Source organism: Hemicordylus capensis, chromosome 4 (assembly GCF_027244095.1).
Source record: "Hemicordylus capensis ecotype Gifberg chromosome 4, rHemCap1.1.pri, whole genome shotgun sequence".
In the NCBI taxonomy this organism is placed as follows: domain Eukaryota; kingdom Metazoa; phylum Chordata; class Lepidosauria; order Squamata; family Cordylidae; genus Hemicordylus; species Hemicordylus capensis.
The window spans coordinates 236,675,625-236,697,504 of record NC_069660.1 but is presented as its reverse complement, the minus strand read 5'-3'; the positions used below and the strand labels follow the sequence as shown (position 1 = coordinate 236,697,504).

The window sequence follows — 21,880 nt, the reverse complement described above, 5'->3', positions numbered from 1 at the left end:
AAGGCACCCCTGGCCACTGCCTCCATGTGAGCTTCCAAAAGCAGAGCCGGATCCAGTAATACCCCCAAACTGCGTACTTGCTCCTTCTAGGGGAGTGCAAACCCATCCAGAACCAGTAAAATCTCCTCATCCCGATTGGCTCGCCTACTGACCAACATTACCTCCGTCTTGTCCAGATTAGCACGTTCCAGAAGGGAACATACTACTGGGGACAAGCTATTGCCCTCTGAATCAAAATGCTGACAGTGACTGGGAGTTGCAGCAGGAAATCAGGGAGGCATCAAGAGCCAGGGCTGTACTAATGGGTGACTTGAATTACCCACACACAGACTGGGTAAATTCACAGTCAGGTCATGACAAAGAGGTCAAATTTCTAGATATGCTAAATGACTGTGCCCTAGAACAGTTGGCCTTGGAACCAACCAGAGAGAAGGCGACCTTGGACTTAATCCTGAGTGGGACCCAGGACCTGGTTAGTGATGTCAGTGTTGACGACCCTTTAGAGAACAGTGACCATAGTGCCATCAAATTCAGCATACATGTGGGGAGAGAATCACCAAGGAAGTCTAACACGGACATTTTGAATTTCAGAAGAGGAAACTTCTCCAAAATGAGGAGTATGGTGAAAAGAAAGCTGAAAGGGAAAATCAGGAGAGTCACTTCGCTCCAGAGTGCATGGAGTTTACGCAAAACCACAATACTAGAAGCCCAGTTAGCCTGTATATCCAAAAGGAGGAAAGGTACCATTAAGTCCAGGAGGATGCCAGCATGGCTAACGGGTACCGTCAAAGAAGCCATAAAAGGGAAGATGACTTCCTTCCGTAATTGGAAGGCCTGTCCAAATGAAGAGAACAGAAAGGAACACAAACTCTGACAAAAGAAATGCAAGGTGACAATAAGGGAAGCAAAAAGACAGTTTGAGGAACATTTAGCCAGAAGTATCAAGAGGAATAACAAAAACTTCTTTAAATACATCAGAAGCAGGAAACCTGCCAGGGAGGCAGTTGGACCATTAGACATTGAGGGAGTAAAAGGGATTATTAAGGAGGATATGGAGGTTGCAGAGAAGCTAAGTGAGTTCTTTGCGTCTGTCTTCACAGCAGAGGATACTGAGCATATATCTGTTCCTGAACCAGGCTTTTAAGGGATGGAGGCTAAAGAACGGAGTCAGATGGAAGTGACAAGAGATGATGTTCTAAACTGTCTGGAAAAACTGCAAACTAACAAATCACCAGGGCCGGATGGCATCCATCCAAGAGTCCTCAAAGAACTCAAATGTCAAATTGCCAACCTCCTTGCTAAAATATATAACTTATCCCTGCAGTTGGGCTTTGTACCAGAGGACTGGAGAGTAGCAAATGTAACACCGATTTTCAAAAGGGGATCCAGGGGCGATCCGGGAAATCACAGGCTGGTTAGATTAACGTCTGTTCCAGGCAAATTGATGGAAAGCATCCTCAAAGATAAAATTGTAAAGCACACAGAAGAACAGGCCCTGGTGAGAGTGAACCAGCATGGCTTCAGCAAAGGTAAATCTTGCCTCACCAACCTTTTGGAGTTCTTTGAGAGTGTCAACAAGTGTGTGGATAAAGGTGATCCACCTGACATAGTATGCCTGGACTTCCAAAAAGTTTTCAACAAAGTTTCTCATCAAAGACTCCTGAGGAAACTTAGCGGTCATAGGATAAGGGGACAAGTATATGTATGGATTGCTAACTGGCTAAAAGACAGGAAACAGAGGGTAGGTATAAATGGAGAGTTTTCACAATGGAGGGAAGTAAGAAGTGGGGTCCCTCCAGGGATCTGTACTGAGACCAGTGCTTTTTAATTTATTCAGAAATGATCTACTGTAGAAGCAGGGGTAAGCAGCGAAGTGGCCAGATTTGCAGATGATACCAAACTCTTTCAGGTAGTGAAATACAAAACGGATTGTGAAGAGCTTCAAAAGGATCTCTCCAAACTGGGGGAGTGGGTGACAAACTGGCAAATGCAGTTCAATGTTGGCAAGTGTAAGGTGATGCACACTGGGACGAAAAACCCCAACTTCAAGTATACACTGATGAGATCTGAGCTGTCGGTGACTGACCAGGAGAGGGATCTTGGGGTCGTGGTGGACAGCTCATTGAAAGTGTTGCCTCAATGTGCAGCAGCTCTGAAAAAGGCCAATTTCATGCTAGGGAGCATTAGGAAAGGGATTGAAAATAAAACGGCTAATATAATGACCTTATACAAAACTATGGTGCGACCACACTTGGAGTACTACGTAAAATTCTGGTCACCACATCTAATATAGGACATTGTAGAACTGGAAAAGATACAGAAGAGGGCAACCAAGATGATCAAGGGCCTAGAGCACCTTTCTTATGAGGCAAGGCTACAACACCTGGGGTTTTTTAGTTTAGAAAAAAAGACGACTGCGGGGAGACATGATAGCGGTCTATAAAATCATGCATGTTGTGGGAAAGTGGATAGAGAGAAATTCTTCTCCCTCTCACATAACACTAGAACCAGGGGTCATCCCATGAAATTGATTGCCGGGAAATCTAGGACCAAAAACGGAAGTACTTTTTCACAACACGCATAATCCAATTGCGGAATTCTCTGCCATGAGATGTGGTGACCACCAACAACCTGGATGGCTTTAAGTAGGGTTTGGATAACTTCATGGAGAAGAGATCTATCAACGGCTACTAGTCAGAGGGCTGTGGGCCACCTCCAGCCTCAAAGGCAGGATGCCATTGAGTACCAGTTGCAGGGGAGTAACAGCAGGATAGAGGGCATGCCCTCAACTCCTGCCTGTGGCTTCCAGCAGCATCTGGTGGGCCACTGTGCGAAACAGGATGCTGGACTAGATAGGCCTTGAACCTAATCCAGCAGGGCTGTTCCTATGTTCTTATGATTCAGTCTCAGTTTATTAGCCCACATCCAAACCATCAAGGCCTCCAGCCCCTGATTCAGGACATCCACTGCCTCCCTAGGATCAAGTGACAAGGAGAGATAGAGCTGAGTGTCATCTGCATATTGCTGACAACTCAATCCAAGTCCAGGGTGACATCTCCCAGCGGTTTCATGTAGATGTTAAACAGCATGGGCAACTCACTCTTGTGCAGTTTTGCTTACAATGGTTAGGCGCGGTTTGGTCTTAGTTTGGACCAAACCTCAGGTATGCAAACCGGTTTGGTCGAACTGATCAGCTGGACTGGTTGGTTTGACAGACCAACTCAAACCAGTTCAAAGTGGTTTACAATCAAACTGTTTGAACTGGCCCAGATCGTAGTAGTCCGGTTCAAGATAGAACCGGTTCTGCACATACGAATATGTATTCCTAACTTGAATGGGCACAAACAGCCTGTAAAGGCAAAGCACTATTTTGGACCTTGAATTCTTAATGAAGCTAATTTTCCATCTGGGGTAAACAATGGACTTCCCTAGAATCCCAAGCAGTCCCTCTTCCCACTTCTCTCCTCAGGCAAGCTCACAGAGTTAAGCCTCTGCTCCTGAGATGCCCTCCCCAGTATCCCTGGGAAAGTTGTTATGTACATTGGTGCCTGGTCAGTCACCAATCAGATTTGGAATTAAAGTGGCTTCCTGGTGCTTTTAGCCCATATGAAAGACTTGGCTTCTTCCTTTCCTGCTGCCTTGGGAATACTGGCAGAGAAGACCCATGGAGCATCCTGATGGGATCTAGGAAAGATACTATATATCACTGTTTTATTCTCTCTCTCTCTCTCCTCCTACTGCATCATCAGACCCTCCCTCACTGCCAGCCACAGGATCATCCAAACCTCTGCCTTCTCCTTTCACTTCCTTCCCTCTCTTCCCTTACTCATATTTAAAATATTGCCAAATATTTGGTTTTTGCAATATGTTTTTGTTTTTAAGTTTATTTTTCAAAAGCTTTATTTTTCTCTGTTTGCTCTGGAATACTTTAATGGCACATGATTTTGTCTGGACTGGAATCCATATGTTATTCATGCTTGCTCCAAGTGACCCCTCACCCCACATTTAATGTCAAAATAGATGTGCAGACATCTGCAGCATACATGGGTTCAAACAAGTGTGATAACACTTGACAGAAAGGAAAAAGAATAAAAAGCAGTATCTGCTCTAGAAAAAACACATACTGGATTTAATGGAGGTCGAGATCGGATGAAGTCCAAGATTATTTCATGGGCACTCTTTTTTAATCGTGGAGGAATATCCCCATTGACCTGAGAAAGAGAAAAAACATGTATATTTTGTCTGTACACCTGGCAATCTGAAAATCCCAAGAGAACAACACATCCTAAAACTATGATGATTGCTGAACTGCATCAATAATCTTCATTAAGTTAGGGAATGATGAAGATAAGTATTTTGTCGGAACTTAAGAATTATCTTGCTGGATCAGATCAATGGTTCAAAGATCTGATTCAAACACTTTCTCTCTTACACATCCACTGGATGCAGGGCATGATGGAGATTGCTGCTGTCGGAAAGGCAACGGCTTCTTAAAAGTAAAAGGTGTGCGGCATCTGAACAGGGACCTTTTATTCATATCTCCAAAAATGTGTCTGTTATGATTCCAAAAGTAAGGAGAGTTTAAACAAACATACAGACATTATTTCTTTTCCTAAGCATTGTAGGAAAAGAAAGACAAGAGTATGTATCCTATATTTTTCTATGTACAAGTAACACCTGTCATTAAGAAAGGAAAGCGGGTGGCAGGGGATACATGGCTCCTGGTGGACATAGGACAGACTTCCAACATTAGAAGGGCTAAATGACTAGATGCAAACATGTTACACACAAGGCAAAGTAACACTTCATAAGGTACAACCATGGTAACAGCAATGTAGACATTCTGAGCACACAGGCTTTATTTTTGTCTAAAGATCAAAGGATTATTTTTAACAGGATCAAAAGATCTATGAAACTAGTTCCACATGTTCAAAGAGATTTCTGAACTTGTGTTTCCCAAACAGCAGACTCCCATGCCACACAGCAACCAGTTCTGAACTTGAGGGGACTCTCAAAAACAGTTTGTGACATGGCACAAGGTTCCACTGTTCAAGGTAAAAAATCCCTCAGGCCATAACGCACAAGGTCCTGGACTAATCTAAAGTATCTAGATTCTAGGCAACCTACTGTAACAGTAACTATTCTACTACTCCATGTATAATCATAAACTTGACTTTTAAATGCATAATGACACACTGCCTTTTCTTTTTATCTTATAGTGTCACAGCTTACCATAACCTTCCTTAAAGTATAGCGTTTGGATCGGATATCATCCATCAGCATCTCATATGGAGTGAGCTGATACTCTATGGGAAGAGGATTATACTGACGTTCTTTAACCTTCTTCAGTTTCACACCATTTCGCAAGTCTCGCATCACTTGCACCCAAAACCGAGCCTGAGGAATCAAGAAGAGTTATTCAGAATCAATCACTGCTAACCTGTTATGATATCTAAAGAGCTGACTCAAAATCTAATGAAGGAACTTAACCTAAATAAATACACTTTTGATCACACTTTTTCATACATATTTTTTCCAAATTCCAAAATTCATGGGAATAATGAATGAATAAATATCTATGAGCAGGTACCAATCACTGCAAACTTAAATTACATTTACAAATGTAAACATTTGTTTTGGAGGAATAACTCACTTTTCTTTGCCTTACATTATTAAGCAGATCTTACTCAGGCATTTGGCTGTATATTTTAAAGCATTTGGTTGTATATTTTTATATTTAGTCTGTTATAACTATTTTAATTTCATTTATTTTTGTTTTAACCATTTATACACTGCCTAACCAAGTATGGGACAGTATACACGCATATATAAATAAATGAAAACATAAATTAGTATATGAACAGTTAAATATGTCTATTCACAGTCATGAAATAAGTTTAAATGTTTTTGTTTGAATAATGGCACTGTATTCTATTCAAAGGCACTCTTACCCAGTCAGCATTTTTTAACTCATCAAGATCTGTGCTGGAGTCATCAGTCCTTTCTCTGTCCATTTCCTGAATCTTTCTCAAATTCTACCAATTAAAAGAAATTGTATATATTTACTTAAATGAAGAAGCAGTACAGCAGTGTAAGAAGATATAAAAACAAACATTTAATAGAGCTTTAACTGTCACATGTTTCTTATAGTTTTGCTGGAGATGGTTAATACTGTTTGTGATAAATATGCAAATACTGATATTTACACTATGAATTATTCAATATATTTTACAATTAACCAGTTATAACATTGTCACCATAGATATGTGCACCTGTCCAGCAAAGTAGATTTGCACATGAACACAGAGCTTCTATGAATGGACTGCCTTGCTGAATCTGAAATCTGTGCAGACAATAGTTGAATACTTGAACATGTAAATTGCTAAGCAAAACAGTGCTCTGGTTTCCTCTCAAGAAATCTATCACAACATTCAGAGATTTGCCTTCTCTATTTCTGTAGACTGTTTGACTAGTTACTGTAATTCTTATTTTTCTTCTAATACATAGCATATATGTACACATCTGAGTCAGAGTCCAGAGATAATCCACTGCATACAGTGTATGGATTATGAGCAAAATCCTTTCCAGTAAAAACCTGAGGACAGATGCTTACCAAAGAAATGCAATTGTTCTATTACTGCCACAGGTTGGAGTATGTTTTGCTTGGACAAAATAGTTTCTTACTCTCTGTTTGGGACATCACAAGACAGCTGGACCAACTTAGAGCTTTTTTGCCTAGATATTCTATTTTTTCTCCTTGGGATATTATAAGGCAGTTGGACTGACCTAAAACCTTGGAAATTATTCTTGATGTTGTCCTCTTTTCTAACAATGGGAACTAGATACTGGTAGTTTTATAACATAAAATTTTTATTTGAGTGTTATATATCTGTATATATCTGATTGTCTCTGGACATATTTTAGACTTTTGATGTTTAGCTTTTATATTTTGCAAAATTGTGTATGAACAAACTTACATGGTTTAACCTGGATACAATCTGTAATTCAAATATATTACTATAGGATATTTAGATTCTCTCTAGACAGTGCAGAGAGCAACATATGCAAAACAATAAACCTTGTGCTTCTCCACACCTGATGTGCAAGCCATTACACATGCAATTGTACAACCTGAGGTGCTTAGGGGAATACGCAACAATGCAAAATGCAGAAGTGGAGTAGGTTCTCCTTGTCTCAGGAAAATAGCAGCTTCTCATACACAAGCCTCTTTCAGCATTTAGATTAAGTTCTTGGACCATGGTCCTGGCCTGAACCAAAGTTGGGTGAAGACAGGATGTGTTGTATTATTCCATGAAGTTTACCATCTGCTCCACTTATTTGCCCCTCCTCCCATCTCCCCATAGCTGAAGGGTAATGAAAGAGAGCAGCATTCTAGCTTTCCTCCAGGATTTCTGTTTCAGTTCAATCAATGGGTGTGTGAGAAGGGAAAGACTTCAGGCTTCATTAGAGGTAAACTTGCCTCTAGCACTTCCAGGTGCAACTCAACAGCAAAAGATGACCTGCATAAGGGCAGTATTACTAACAGACATCACAATCCCAGTGACAAAAGTATACTTGCACCTTGGTGAAGTTCAACACTGGGGTAGAGACCCTCTATCTAAATAAAATTTTCGTCACTCAGATGTTTTATTTGGTAATTGGGTGTGTTAGACTGTTGGGGACTTTTTAATAACAACACGTGGAGCACAAAAATAGAACTGAATTAAGAATGTAATTATATTTCATTCTAAAATAACTGATAACTGTCTAACTAGTGTTTTCATCCTGGTGATTTCCCCCCCTGCTAGATAGATGGGAGAGTCTTTTAGGACTGAGTTATGATAGAATTGCTTGTTTGTCTTGACTGAACAGTGATTATTTAAATGCAAATTGGCTCTTTCTGTGATCGCAAATCAGAGAAAACAGAAACTAGAGTGAGAGCTTGATGTAGCCTAGGAGAGGAAACAACATGGTGCTAACAAAAGGAGTTACAGATGACGTAGGGCTATTTCAGTTTCACTGTTCTTTGAAGTCTACTCAGGATTCCTATGTTGGGCTTTTGCTTATCAGTGTCAGATCAGTGGTTACTAAAACAATATTCATTCATGGCCTGATTCAGGATGCGATGGCTGAGCTGTAATGCATCAGCAAGACCTGACTGGATAATAGGTAAAGGTCCAGATTATTCCTGTCAGATTTATAGTACACATCAGCCCAGGTCTGTGGGAAAGGAATCTGCAATTATGCAAACAGGTAATATCCCCCTTTCTTGCCATGTAGTGCAAACAGACAATTTATTGTTTGTAACTAAAAATACAGTGAAGAATCTGTATCTGAGACCTGGTTTAGTGGTCCCCATGCTTAATATCTTCTGGGATTTCAGGCTGTCTTCGCAAGTTCGATCAAGATTTCATGGCCATAACTAACCATGGGGGCTACTAAATGTGCAATTGCTTCACCACATTCATCAGCTTATGCATTGGTGTTAATGTGATGGGCCTAGAAAAGAGATGATCTGATGTGACCTACAGACAGGTGATCTGGAGATGTTGCTCTTGTCGCAGACAGATCATTTCTTTAAAAAGGCAGATAACTGAAATTAAAACCTAAAAAGGGGTGGTGACCCAGGTAAGACTGAAACTGCAAAGATTTATGAATACAACAGATTTTTAGAAACTCTGATAGTTTTCATTGAAACTAACAGCTATCTTGCTGATGACTTGGGCTAGCCTCTGGAATAGAGAACCTGACTCAGGACATTGACATGACAGCTCCAAATTATCCTTTCCCATTTATCTCATGGGATATGTTTATCCCATAAGTGGCCTGTCATGAAGAGCACATACACCATCTGCTATGCTGGTTGCACTGGTTGACAACTAGTCTCCAGGCCCAATTAAATGTTAAAATCATTATCTTTAGAAGCCCTATATGTTCCAGACCCTAGATACCTTAGGGCAAGTCTTCTTCTAGACAAAATCCCTCCTACAGCCAAATATTTACAAGCACAATTCTGCTTTCAATTCTTTCTGCCCAAGAAATAGCAATCTATGTGGTGAGAAGCAAGGTCTTAGTAAAGGTAAAGGGTGTCACCGAGTTGGTGTCGACTCCTGGCGACCACAGAGCACTGTAGTTGTCTTTGGTAGAATACAGGAGTAATTTACCACTGCCATCTCCCGCGCAGTATGAGATTATGCTTTTCAGCATCTTTCCTGTATCGCTGCTGCCTGGTATAGATGTTCCCCCTAGTCTGGAAACCTACCAGTGGGGATTTGAACTGGCAACCTCTGGCTTGCTAGTCAAGTCATTTCCCCATTGTACTATTAGGTGGCTCAAGATCTTAGCAGAGCACACTAATTATGGTACTCCCCCTCAAATAAATTCTGCTAGAGCCAAACATTAAAATTATTTAGAAACGTTTATTGTTTCAACAAGCTTTTCCAAGTTAGACATGCTCAGATCTGGCCTTTGACATTATTGTCAGTCTTTGGCTGGATGTTCTGTTTGTTTCAATGCATTATACTGCATTTTACTGAATGATTTTAAAAACCATGTTTTAAAAGTTAAATAAAACCAATTCATTGAACTGGATGTATGCATTTATATTATTGTATTCAAGAAGCTTTAGGCTTCTGTGGAATAGGAAATAAATATCATAAATGTTTAAGGTAAATATTAGAATATGCAGCCTGCAGAGAAGACTGGTCTAATTCAGTATAATTGAACATTAGTTTTTAATTCTCATATATTTAATACAAAAGCTACAGCGAATTTAACATGCACTCATCACTTACATGCACATGTTAAATCAGTTTTTGTCACTAACTAAATTGTAGATCTTCAGGCCACACCCTTGAAAAGGTATTCTATTTATCTTGCTGTTAACAGGACACTTTAGTGTCACAGCAGTTACATTATTTGACAGATGCTGCTGTTCAGGTTCCTTCTCTCTTTTATAGGTTGTTTTTTTCCTCCTGCAAAGATCAAAAATATTTCTAATATAAAGACTATATGACATCCTGTTCAGATTAGCACTAGAATTTTCACCATCGCTACCATATTAAGTTTTTGTTGAAATATCTCAACAATTTCTATTACAATTTATCTACGTGAAAATGAAATTCCAGTTACTGCTTTTTCTGTTTAAGAAAAAAACATTTTGTCTCTAAAGATGACTGCTAATAAAAAGTTCATAAGTTATTCCTTGAAAATCAATGATCCTAAAATGGGTTAACATCTGTTGGGGAAGATGATACAGCAAACTGTCTCTAGAGATATCATTTGAAAGAATTTGCCACTGAAAGAGATTGTCTTTCTTCTTTCTTTTAAAGAATGTTTGTCCTGGTTCTGCTGTTTTCATTCTTCATGAAAAATGCTTACTTGGGACGGGGAGGGAGAACTATGACAAGACAGGACAGGTAATAGATTGGTTGGAGGCTTACTGAGCAAAGTATATAGAATAAAGATTTATTTTGTATTTAACAGTTGCAGAACTAATTCACCCCAGTCTATCCTCCTTCCACCCCAAAGAGGAAGACAAACAACGCTGAAAAGCAACACTCACCAGCCATGAAGAATTTAGGACACATACTGTATATACTGTAACTCTGTCTCTTTCTTCATTCGCTGGAATTCAGTGCTCTGCTTAAGGACCAGCATCCTGTAGTTGGAAGTCTCCGTCTTCTCGGAGATTGTGAAGTGCCAACTACCACTTTTTACTTCTGTCTTTTAAGAAACTTATCCTTTATTTTCAAAGAACCTTGTCTTGATTCTGATACACCACCTTGGGGTAACCTAACACTGCCACCCTAACACTTTATCCACAGCCAACAACCTAAAAACATCATTGCTGTATGCATGCTTGGACCCAATTACTGCTAATTCCCCTGTTCCAACCAAAAACAAGGTCATGGGATAGTAACCACATGCCCAATCAAACATGATGATGTCAGCCCCTGAAATTGTGCTCTAGGGAGGAAGTAGTTTAATGACATAACTGGTTGCAGCCATTCATCTCCATGCACATCTGGTTTCTGCTGCAATGGAACAAGTTTCCATTGAGCTTGATCTCGAAAATATAGTGAAGATTTCAAACACAATGCAAGTGTTCACACTTCCACAGCAGGCCCCTCACACCAGTGATGTATATTTTTATGCCTCCTAGGTTTTTCATCATAATATAATCCAAAATTGCATAGTTAATCAACACCCTGTCCACTATTATTATTATTATTTTATATCCCGCTCCTCCTCCAATGAGCCCAGAGAGGTGTACTACATGCTTAAGTTTCTCCTCAACCCTGTGAAGTAGATTAGGCTGAGAGAGAAGTGACTGGCCCAGAGTCACCCAGCAAGTATCATGGCTGAATGGGGATTTGAATGCGGGTCTCCCCCGTCCTAGTTCAGCACTCTAACCGCTACACGCTGGGCTCTGAGCACACTAGACTGAGCAGAAGAGCCAGGGGACCCCTCTCAAATGAGATTTATTTCAACTGAAAGGATAATGGTTTGTTTTTTCTTATACATATGGTCATTGCAACATTAAAGCAGAGAATAAATTCTAAGCCTCTTTAGAGAGTGATCTCTTATAAATTAGTGATCTGCAGTGGAAAGTCATGGGATAAGGGGACAAGTACATGTCTGAATTAGTAACCATTTAAATGCCTGCCTGGAAGCAGTAATGGGCTGGATGAGGGAGAGTAAGCTGAAGCTGAATCCAGATAAGACGGAGGTACTTATTGTACAGGGTCAGAACTCCAGAGACGATTTTGATCTACCTGTTCTAGATGGGGTCACACTTCCCCAAAAGGAACAGGTTTGCAGTCTGGGAGTACTTCTGGATCCACACCTCTCCCTGGTTTCTCAGTCTGAGGCGGTGGCCAGGGGTGCTTTCTATCAGCTCTGGCTGATACGCCTGCTGCGCCCGTTTCTCAAGATCAATGACCTCAAAACAGGGGTACATTTGTTGTTAACCTCCAGACTTGTCTTCTGTAATGCGCCCTACATGGGGCTGCCTTTGTACATAGTCCGTAAACTTCAGTTGGTTCAGAATGTGGCAGCCAGGTTGGTCTCTGGGTCATCTCAGAAAGACCACATTACTCTTTTGCTGATGGAGCTACACTGGCTGCCAATAGGTTTCCGGGCAAAATACAAAGTGCTAGTTATAACTTATAAAGCCCTAAACAGCTTAGGCCCTGTGTATTTAAGAGAGCTTCTTCTTCACTATGAACCCCATCTCTCATTGAGGTCATTTGAGGAGCTCCGTCTCCAGTCACTGCCAACTCGTCTGGCGGCTACACAGAGATGGGCCTTCTCGGTTGCTGCCCCAAGATTGTGGAATGCGCTCCCTACTAAGATACAATCCTCCCCATCTCCAGCAATTTTTAAAAAACATCTGAAAACCCATCTTTTCAACCAAGCTTTCTCAGCTTTTAAAAATTTGTTGGTTTTAATTTTGTGATTGAATTTAAACTGCTGAATTGTTTTAACTTTTTATATGTGTTTTATTTGTTTTATGTTAACTGCCCAGAGATGAAGGTTTGGGCAGTATATAAATGTGAGAAACAAACGAAACAAACGAAACAAACTGGTTAAAAGACAGGAAACTGAGGCTATGGATAAATGGAAAGTTTTCACAATGGAGGAAAGTAAGAAGAGGGGTCCCCCAGGGATCTGTACTTGGACTGGTGCTTTTTAATTGATTCATAAATCATCTAAAAACTGGGGTAAGCAGCAAGATGGCCAGATTTGCAGATGACACCAAACTATTCAGGGTAGTGAAATCCAAAACAAATTGTGAGGAGCTCTAAAAGGATCTCTCCAAACTGGGGGAGTGGGCGACAAAATGGCAAATGCACTTCAATGTTGGTAAGTGTAAAGTGATGCATACTGGGAAGAAAACTTCCAACTCCACGTATACGTTGATGGGATTTGAGCTGTCAGTGACTGACCAGGAGAGCGATCTTGGGGTCGTGGTTGACAGCTCGTTGAAAGTGTCGACTCAATGTGTGGCAGCTGTGAAATAGGCCAATTCCATGCTAGGGATCATTAGGAAAGGGACTGAAAATAAAACTGCTTATATTATAATGCTGTTATACATGATGAGCGGCCACACTTGCAGTACTGCATACAATTCTGGTCACCACATCTAAAGGAGGACATTGTAGAACTGGGAGAGGTGCAGAAGAGGGCAACCAAGATTATCAGGGGCCTAGGGTACCTTCCTTATGAGGCAAGGCTACAACACCTGGGGCTTTTTCGTTTAGAAAAAAATATGACTATGGAGAGACATGATAAAGGTTTATAAAAGCATGCATGGTGTAGAGAAAGTGGATAGAGAAAAATTCTCCCTCTCACATAACACTAGAACCAGGGGACATCCCATGAAATTGATTACCAGGAAATTTAGGACCAACAAACAGAAGTACTTTTTCATACAACACATAATCTCTGCCACAAGATGGGGTGACAACCAACAATGGATGGCTTTAAGAGGGGTTTGGACAATGGATGGCTTTAAGAGGGGTTTGGTTTATGGAGAAGAGGTCTATCAATGGCTACTAGTCAGAGGGCTATAGGCCACCTCCGGCCTCAAAGGGAGGATGCCTCTGAGTACCAATTGCAGGGGAGTAACAGCAGGAGAGAGGGCATGGCTTCAACTCCTGCCGGTAGACTTCCAGCAGCATCTGGTGGGCCACTGTGTGAAATAGGTTGCTAGACTAGATGGGCCTTGGGCCTGATCCAGCAGGGCTGTTCTTTATGTTCTAAAGTATTTGCATCAGTAATGTACCATTATATTGAAATGACCAGAAATCACTATAATGATTTCATTTTAATATCTATTTCAAATCCTTTTAATTCACATCTTTACTATTAAATCCACACATGGGTACTTAATATAACCTGCTTGATTCACCCATACTGCAAAAGGTTTCAAGAGCTCCACAGTGTGAAGCATTAAGGCTGGAAAAACTTTTTGCCACTCTCTGCTTCCCCTGGAAATGCCCTGAGCCCTCTGAAAATATGTCCCTGAGGGATGCATGACTCTCGGGGAAGTATTTTTAAAGGGTTCAGGGCACTTCCAGGGGAAGCAGAGAGTGGTGAACACTGTTTTCCCACCCTGTGAGCTTCATGCTGTGGAGCTCTGAAAACCTTACACGGTGCAGATATATTTTCCCAGCATGCTGCCACTGCTTTAGTCAGAGTGTCAGCCACAGTGTTTGTATTATATCTCAGCAAGCTCCAGGTTGTATGTTTGAACCTATTACATACTGTATTAATAGCATTTACACTTGCTTAATGAGCTCTAAAATTCATTTAATTTAACAAAATTACATGACTATTTTATCTGTATTTCACTATTATCATACACATTCATATAGTCCCATGTAAAGAGCGAATGAACAAACAGGATAGGTCTTGAAACTACAGGGGTGTAACAAGGGGGGAAAATGTGAGAGTGTTTAAAATGTCCTAAGGGTCGTACATTTTGGAAAAACGTCTTATTTAGCCATTATGCAGACATGAAGCTCAACTGGAAATGAGTGAACAACATTACTGTTGAAGGAGAGTAATAGCAACAAGAAATATAGTGTCTCCTTTAATCAGGATTTTAAATTGTGAATAAACATTCATTTGTATGCTATAAATATGGCTTTTTAAAGTGTCTTAGAATTAGGGATGTGCATGAAATTCACTCAAATAGATTCAGATCGAATTTGAATCAATCTGAAACCACTAAATAGAGTGGAAATTCACTCCAATTTATTTGAATTTGCTCAAAGTCTAATCGAATTTGATTGAATTCAATTAGGCTTTGGGCAAATTTGAATTGATTCAAGCGAATCTCCACCCTATTAAATGGTTTTGAATAGATTCGAGAGAATTTCTTGCACATCCCTACTTAAGAGTACAAAAGTACACTACATTTCTCAGAAAGAAGTAAACCAAACACTAAAAAGTCCTCCATATCGGTTACCTCTTTTGCACTTTTAATTCTGGCCAAGAATGTGTACAACTCCATTGTTTCAGCAAACAGTGCCCGACAAACTGCTTGATAATGATTTGGTGCATCTAATCGGGTTGGTAGATGGGCAGCACAGAGCTAGGAAAGATAATAAAAAATATTGCATTATTTAAAATTAAAGCATTATTGTTCTGCATTATATGTAGATAATTGTATTTAAAATACACCAGAGAAATATTATTTATTACATGCCACTTCTTCACAATATATGTTTATCACACATTTATTCTATTTTTGTTTTTCCACTTACTTATAAGCCATGTGTGGAGGAATGGCTCTCTCTTCCTCCTAACCTTTTTATCACATATCCAAAAGTGGACTTTTGGTATGGCTGTGTCCACTACAACATTCCTTCACCTTTATCAAAAGTTACAAAACACTCTCCCAAAAAACCCTCAGTCGAGTGGAAAGGCATATAGACTCGGGGTGGAGACAAATCAACAAGCTTCTGATCTTTATATAATTAGAAAGCTTACTTTTTTAAAAAAAATCAGTTCAATTTAAAAAACAACACCACCATTTACAGCAAAAATGCTATTTCAAAACAGTGATAACAGAGCAGGTTAGAGAAAATAAATAGCTGGAAAAATGCAATCACTTCTTGGTTCAATACTGGTCCCTACTCAGAGTCCTCTGTACTTTTTTTTCCTTCTCAGCTTCTGGCTTGCTGGGCAGTCTCTTGTTCTGCTTACAGCATAGGTCTGGGGCTCAATCCGGCCTGGCTTTTCTTTTTCTTCTAGTGATTTCAGCTATTTTCCTTCCATAACTTCTCTTCTGCAAATGGACCAACTCTACTGCAGGCAGATTCTCTTTCAGGCTTCTTCTAGCTGCTCACTCTTGGCTCTCTTGACTACTCTGGACTTCTATGCTGATCTCCTCTGGACTCCCTCTCTGCTCTCCTTGGCTCACCCTAGCAGACTTCCAGACTGACCTCCTTCTTCTGCAACCTCCAGCTCTGATTCTCTCCAGCAGACTCTCTCTATATATACAGTTTCTCTGGCCCAACTGTTCCTCAACTCAGCCAATCAGTACCAACAAAAATTCCCTCCATTTTTCAAAATCTCTTTCCTTTCCAAATAAAGTCAAACTACAGAAGAACAAGTATGAATGTTTGACCCTGCACCGTCTCCATTCATAGGGATTTACAAGCACAGAAATTCTATTTACAATATTAAAGATTTAGGAATATAATATAATTTATAATTCATTGATAATGCAAGGGCTATTTACAAAAAGAAGAGGTTTGGGGAAACAGTAGTAATACACTATACAAGAGAGGGCTTATTGACAGAAACCCTAGAGATCTAAGCCTTGTTCCTCCACACTGGTGTTTCTCAACTGCCAGTCCGCGGCAGTGCCAGTCCATGAGAAATTAATCCCCCCCAAAAACAAATTTAGAGCCAATGGGAGCCACCGTTGCCAGGAGCTCTATGGCACTCATTTCTAGGCAGGCAGCCCTCACTGCTGAGATAACGTTCATTTCGAGGAAGCGAAATGAATGTTATCCCAGCAGCGAGGGCTGCCTGCCTAGAAATGAGCTCCAGAGAGCTCCTGGCACCAGTGGCCCCCAACGGCTCTAAATTGTTTTGGGAGGTGCCTGGGGGTGGCACTTTCCCCTTTACTAACTGCTAGTCTGGGAAACTGCGCACAAAGAATGTACCGGTCCATGACTCCAAAAATGGTGAGAAACACCTATGCTCTGGCAATATGTGCGGCAAAGAAGCACTTATTTGCAGCACGTATTGCATCTGTAGGTTCACGTCCAGCCAAATTGTCAAGGGTAGTGAGAGGACTTATATAGACCCATCCTGCCCAGCTTTGGAACCATCAGTTAGTCGTTATGAGGTTTTGAATGAGTTTTTTTGCATTTCTTGCATTTGAGCCTGCCGGGATACCATTGATGGTGGAGAGCCTTTTGTGGGGGCATCCAGTAACTCCTCTAGTGTGGTTATATTGGATCATTTTCAGTTTGTGACTCCAGAGGACGTGAACAAGCTGCTTGGAACAGTGCATCCTAACACTTGTTACTTTGATCCCTGCCCAACATGGCTCATACTATCTAAACGAGGAGATTATTGGAAAGGATCTGGTTGAGATCATAAATGCTTCTCTGAGGGAAGGTAGGATGCCGCCTTGTCTTAAGGAGGCAATTATTAGGCATCTTTTAAAGAAACCTATATTAGATCGCTTGGATTTAAGCAATTATAGGCCTATCTCCAGAAGTACTATCTATATAGTACTTCTATACTATACTATCTATAGAAGTAATTTTAAGGTATTCTCAACAGATACAATTCTCATCACATATTGGCAGCAAATGGCCAGCAGATGGCTCTGTGAAAATGTACAACAGGGAAGTACGTCAACTGGATGAGGAGCGCATAATGGAAAAGAACTTGTGTTTTCAAACATAGTATTTCTTCATCTGGAAGCGTCAACTATAAAGCTGCAACTTACTTGTATTTTCATTTATTTATAAAGCAGTAAACATTTTCTAAGCACTGTATATTGATTTAAAAAACCTCAACAGGCCCTGCATCCACAGGTGGAGAATCAAACAAACAATTTTTTAAAGTGAAACAAAAATGAAGAAAGAAAAACAACAAACCAGTTCAGATACCAACACTTCTAAGTTGCATAATGACCAGGCTGAATAGCTACTGAATGGAGAGTTCTGGGAAGGAAAGAACAAAATGGCAACTTTCCCCAGCCAGGTCAACAAAGGGGTCTTTCCTGTTCCCTTCACTTGGTCCCAGTCAGGTAAAATGGCTATATATGGAGATAGTTCTGGGAGAGAAGAAGCCACATAGTAGTTGGTCCCAGCCAGAACTTGCTGCCTCACTTTTTCCTCTGCTGCAGTCAGGTGAAGTGGTAGAACCATTAACTTTTAATGAGACTTATTTTCCCTAGTTTGACAGTGCAAGAGCATGTGTCTTTGGTTATTTGACTTCCATGTGTATACAATATCTTCTATGCAGCTAGTAGTGAAATATCTCAGTCCTATGCTGCTGCACTAGATACAATATGTTCCCATAAGAATGAAACTGAACAACTGAACAAGATTGACACTAGTGATTCAGGCCTCAACAATAAATTTAGAAGCCAGACTGACTTCTGCTCCATGTGGGGAGGTAGACATCACTCGCACTGAGCAATGCCCTCTGCTTGGGGGCTGGGGGCTTGACTCTCTGCCTTGTTTGCTCATTTCTGCTCCTGGTTGTATCCATCTGGCTTAGGAAGTCAATGGGCCAACACAACCAGGAGAACAACAACAAAAAATATGTATATACCGCTTTTCAACAAAAGTTTCCAAAACAGTTTACACAGAGAAATAATAAATAAATAAAATGGAAAGAAGAAGAATAAAATGGGAGAAGAGAGCAACCTGCCCAAGCCTTACTTGCTCACTTTCCTCCTGATAGTGTTAATTGTGCTCATCCTTCACCTGGCTCAGGCACCACTCTTAAATTTCCAGGGGCCATGGTAAGTTAATACCTGGGAATGGTCAAGCCTTATACTAGTTAAACATCTCCCTAACTTAAGAGAACGTCTTATTTATTATGAGCTCCATTGCCCATTGAGATCATCTGGAGAGGTTCATCTGCAGTTGCCATAAGCTTGTCTGGTGGCTACACAGGGACAGGCCTTCTCTGTTGCTGCTTCCCCAAGACTCTGGAATGCGCTCCCTGCTGAGATAAGAGCCTCCCCATCTCTAAAGTAAAGGTAAAGGTAAGTGTGCTGTTGAGTCAATGTCAACTCCTGGCTACCAGAACCCTGTGCTTTTTTTTTTTTTGGTAGGAGAAAATTTACCATTGCCATCTCCCACACAGTATGAGATGATGCCATTCAGCATTTTCCTATATCACTGCTGCCCAATATAGGTACCAACGGGGATTCAAACCAGCAACCTCATGCTTGCTAGGCAAGTCATTTCCCACTGCGCCGTTAGGTGGCTTCCCCATCTCTAACAACTTTTAAAAAGTCTTTAAAGACACATTTATTCACCCAAGCATTTAACCAGACCTGTTATTTTAAATTAAGATTTTAAATATTTATTTTATTTTATTTTTTATGTTGCTGTAAACCGCTTAGAGATGCAAGTTTGGGGTGGTGTAAAGGTAAAGTTGTGCCATTGAGTCAATGTGGACTACTGGAGCCCACAGAGCCCTGTGGTTTCCTTTGGTAGAATACAGGAGGGGTTTACCATTGCAATCTCCTGCACAGTATGAGATGATGCTTTTCAGCATCTTCCTATATCGCTGCTGCATGATATAGGTGTTTCCCATAGTCTAGGAAACATACCAGTGGGGATTTGAACCAGTAGCCTCTTGCTCCCTAGGCAAGTTACTTCCCTGCTGCATCATTAGGTAGCTTGGGGCGGTGTACAAACATGATAAATAAATGTTAGCACAGGATGACAGCCAACAAACTTCAAGAATTTCACTCATTTTGAAAAACAGTAAATAAACAGTGAAGATTAGGCAAATACAAATATTTTATACAACAGTTATGTTGGGTTGTAACTGAAGGGTCACAATGCTTTATTCTTTACAGCTGTAGTCTTGCTGAAGCCTATTCTAAGAATATTTATAGAGGATGCAAGTGCAAGTGCAGCATAACTGACTTTCTATATGAAACTTCTCTTTCTGAGCAGTTACTGGGCTGCCTAGGAACTGGATTGCTGCATTTAGTTTTTGCTTAGATCACTAAGAAGATTAGAGCATTTCTATCTACATTTAGAGGTCACAGGGGGGGGGGAAACATTATGTAAACGTTAGAGTCTTGCCAGCTCTTCTTTGTGGGTTCATTCTTATTTGAGAAGGGAATATAGCTCACCCAGCCAGTCTGGTGTTAACAGAAATCACATCTATTAGGAGAGATCAAACAAAATTTCTGGCTCCATCTGAATGTACTCCATCAAGAGTGAAACCAAATTACAACAAAATATTCACAACTGACTGACTTGGAGCTCACTTGGCTCCCACATAAGTGTTTTCCAAATAAAGACTTGAAATCTGCACCACCACAACTCAGTCTGACTGGGATCAGAGTTCAAAAGATACAAAACTTGTTTCCACTTCTAATCATCATCTGAAAGAAGGCTGTATATCTGTTCTTTATTCTCTGGGGAGTAAACATAACATTCTTTCCCATGGGACCTAAAAGACTCTGCTATCAATGTAAGCAATCCAATATGTCTCCATAGCCAAAATATAGACTAAATGCTTGTCATGCATTTGCTACAGCAGGGAGAATCAAACACATTTCACCAGTTACCAACCTGAGAAGCAAAGTTAAGTTCATCCCCAGGGGATAGAAACTTGTTTCACACATCCCTCCATGCTTATCCACAGAGCCAGTTTCTATATTCAAGGGCCCCTGCATTCCCTTTCTCTTTCTACACCTGCCATACTCACTTGTTTTCAGCTGCATGACATTTGATGGGGAAAGCAGGAAACTGCCATTTCCCCTAAGATGTCTCTCTCACACTATACACAACTAAAAAATTTCCATATATTCCTTCCACAGAAAACTTAGTTGTCCACAGATTGGAAATTCTGTGAAACAATCTAAAGCCAAACAATTCGAGGTGGTGGAAGAGCCACGGATAAGGTCTACGGGTGGGTGTGTGTGTTTTCCTCAAGGTTAAAGCTGCAATTTGCCTCACAGGGGAAAACATATTAGAACTTCCTGGAAATCAATAACATACATCTTGAGTTTATACATACATACATTGAATAACATACATACATGCTCAGGTATGTGGTTTATTACCAGTTCTACCAATCTTTAGAATACTTAAAAACTTTCATCCCATAGAAGAATGATATTTGAACTATAAAAGGTAGCAACCAAAGAAACAACAGTTTATCACTGTAGAAACCAGGCAAAAAGATCCTCCATTAAGAATTAATTATTCTGTGTAAGATTACATCAGAACATAAGAACAGCCCAGCTGGATAAGGCCCAAGATCTATCTAGTCCAGCATCCTGTATCACAACCAGTACTTAGCTTAAAAAAAATATATTATTCCAAAAAGGAAGAGTGAGAACAACTAATATTTGTCTATCTCTGCAAGTGATTAATATTTGTGGATGGAAAATGGAAAGATAAAAATATACTTGAATCCACCCACCACACTAATTTAATTACTCAATTATACAATTATTTAGGCTGCAATCCTAAACTATTTACTTTGAACACTTTGGGACTTACTTCTGAGTAAACATGCTTAAGATTGCACTGTCTTTTGGAAGTGAGGTCTGGCGGCTATTATTAGGCGGCCATATGAAAAGAATACCAATGTAATATTAAGTGTGAGAAATATTGAAATCTCTCTCAGGAGGATGCAGATTGCAGCTGTATTTTATAGTTTAGTAATTCAGAGCTGCAATTGGTTTATGTACTCTTACGTAAGGCATTAAAATGCTTCTCAGTATATAGAACCTGCTCATGTTTTGTCTGTAGCTTGATGTTTCTCTATCAGCCAAAAGACAGATTTCCAATTGCATAACCAGACGCAAGTCGTTATTTTGCTTTTAAAAGACATCAGAACAACAGAAACCTATTTCTGTATGCATGGGATAACGTCTTACTTGTAAACCCTTTGTCCAGAAGGTTCATTTATTCACTTCAGTTCTATTAATAGGGTCAAGCTTTGTGAAGCAGATTTTGAAAAAACCACCAAGCTATAACTACAAAACTGATGTTCCATATTACAAATGTAAATGTAATTAATGAAACTTATGAACAAAAGATATTATCTGAAAATGACATGAAATCTCCAAGCCTTCTGTGAAAAATGCTAATACTCTGCATGCTTTGTAGAATGAATGGCTTTAAACAGTGACTAA

General features: G+C 40.2%; 1 protein-coding gene across 6 annotated transcripts in view; it reads right to left on the bottom strand.

Annotated features, from left to right (window-relative positions):
- Nucleotides 1–21,880, bottom strand: part of SPIRE1 (spire type actin nucleation factor 1) — a 151,051-nt gene that overhangs the window by 53,350 nt on the left and 75,821 nt on the right. For 5 of the 6 annotated variants that reach the window (XM_053245016.1, XM_053245017.1, XM_053245018.1 and 2 more), the window contains 4 exons: nt 14,978–15,103; nt 5,952–6,035; nt 5,233–5,397; nt 4,125–4,211 (listed from right to left, as the gene is read on the bottom strand). In XM_053245016.1, coding sequence (XP_053100991.1) covers nt 4,125–4,211; nt 5,233–5,397; nt 5,952–6,035; nt 14,978–15,103 — 462 coding nt within the window. The remainder of the gene's footprint in view (nt 1–4,124; nt 4,212–5,232; nt 5,398–5,951; nt 6,036–14,977; nt 15,104–21,880) is intronic. The other variant, XM_053245019.1, reaches the window with a different exon arrangement.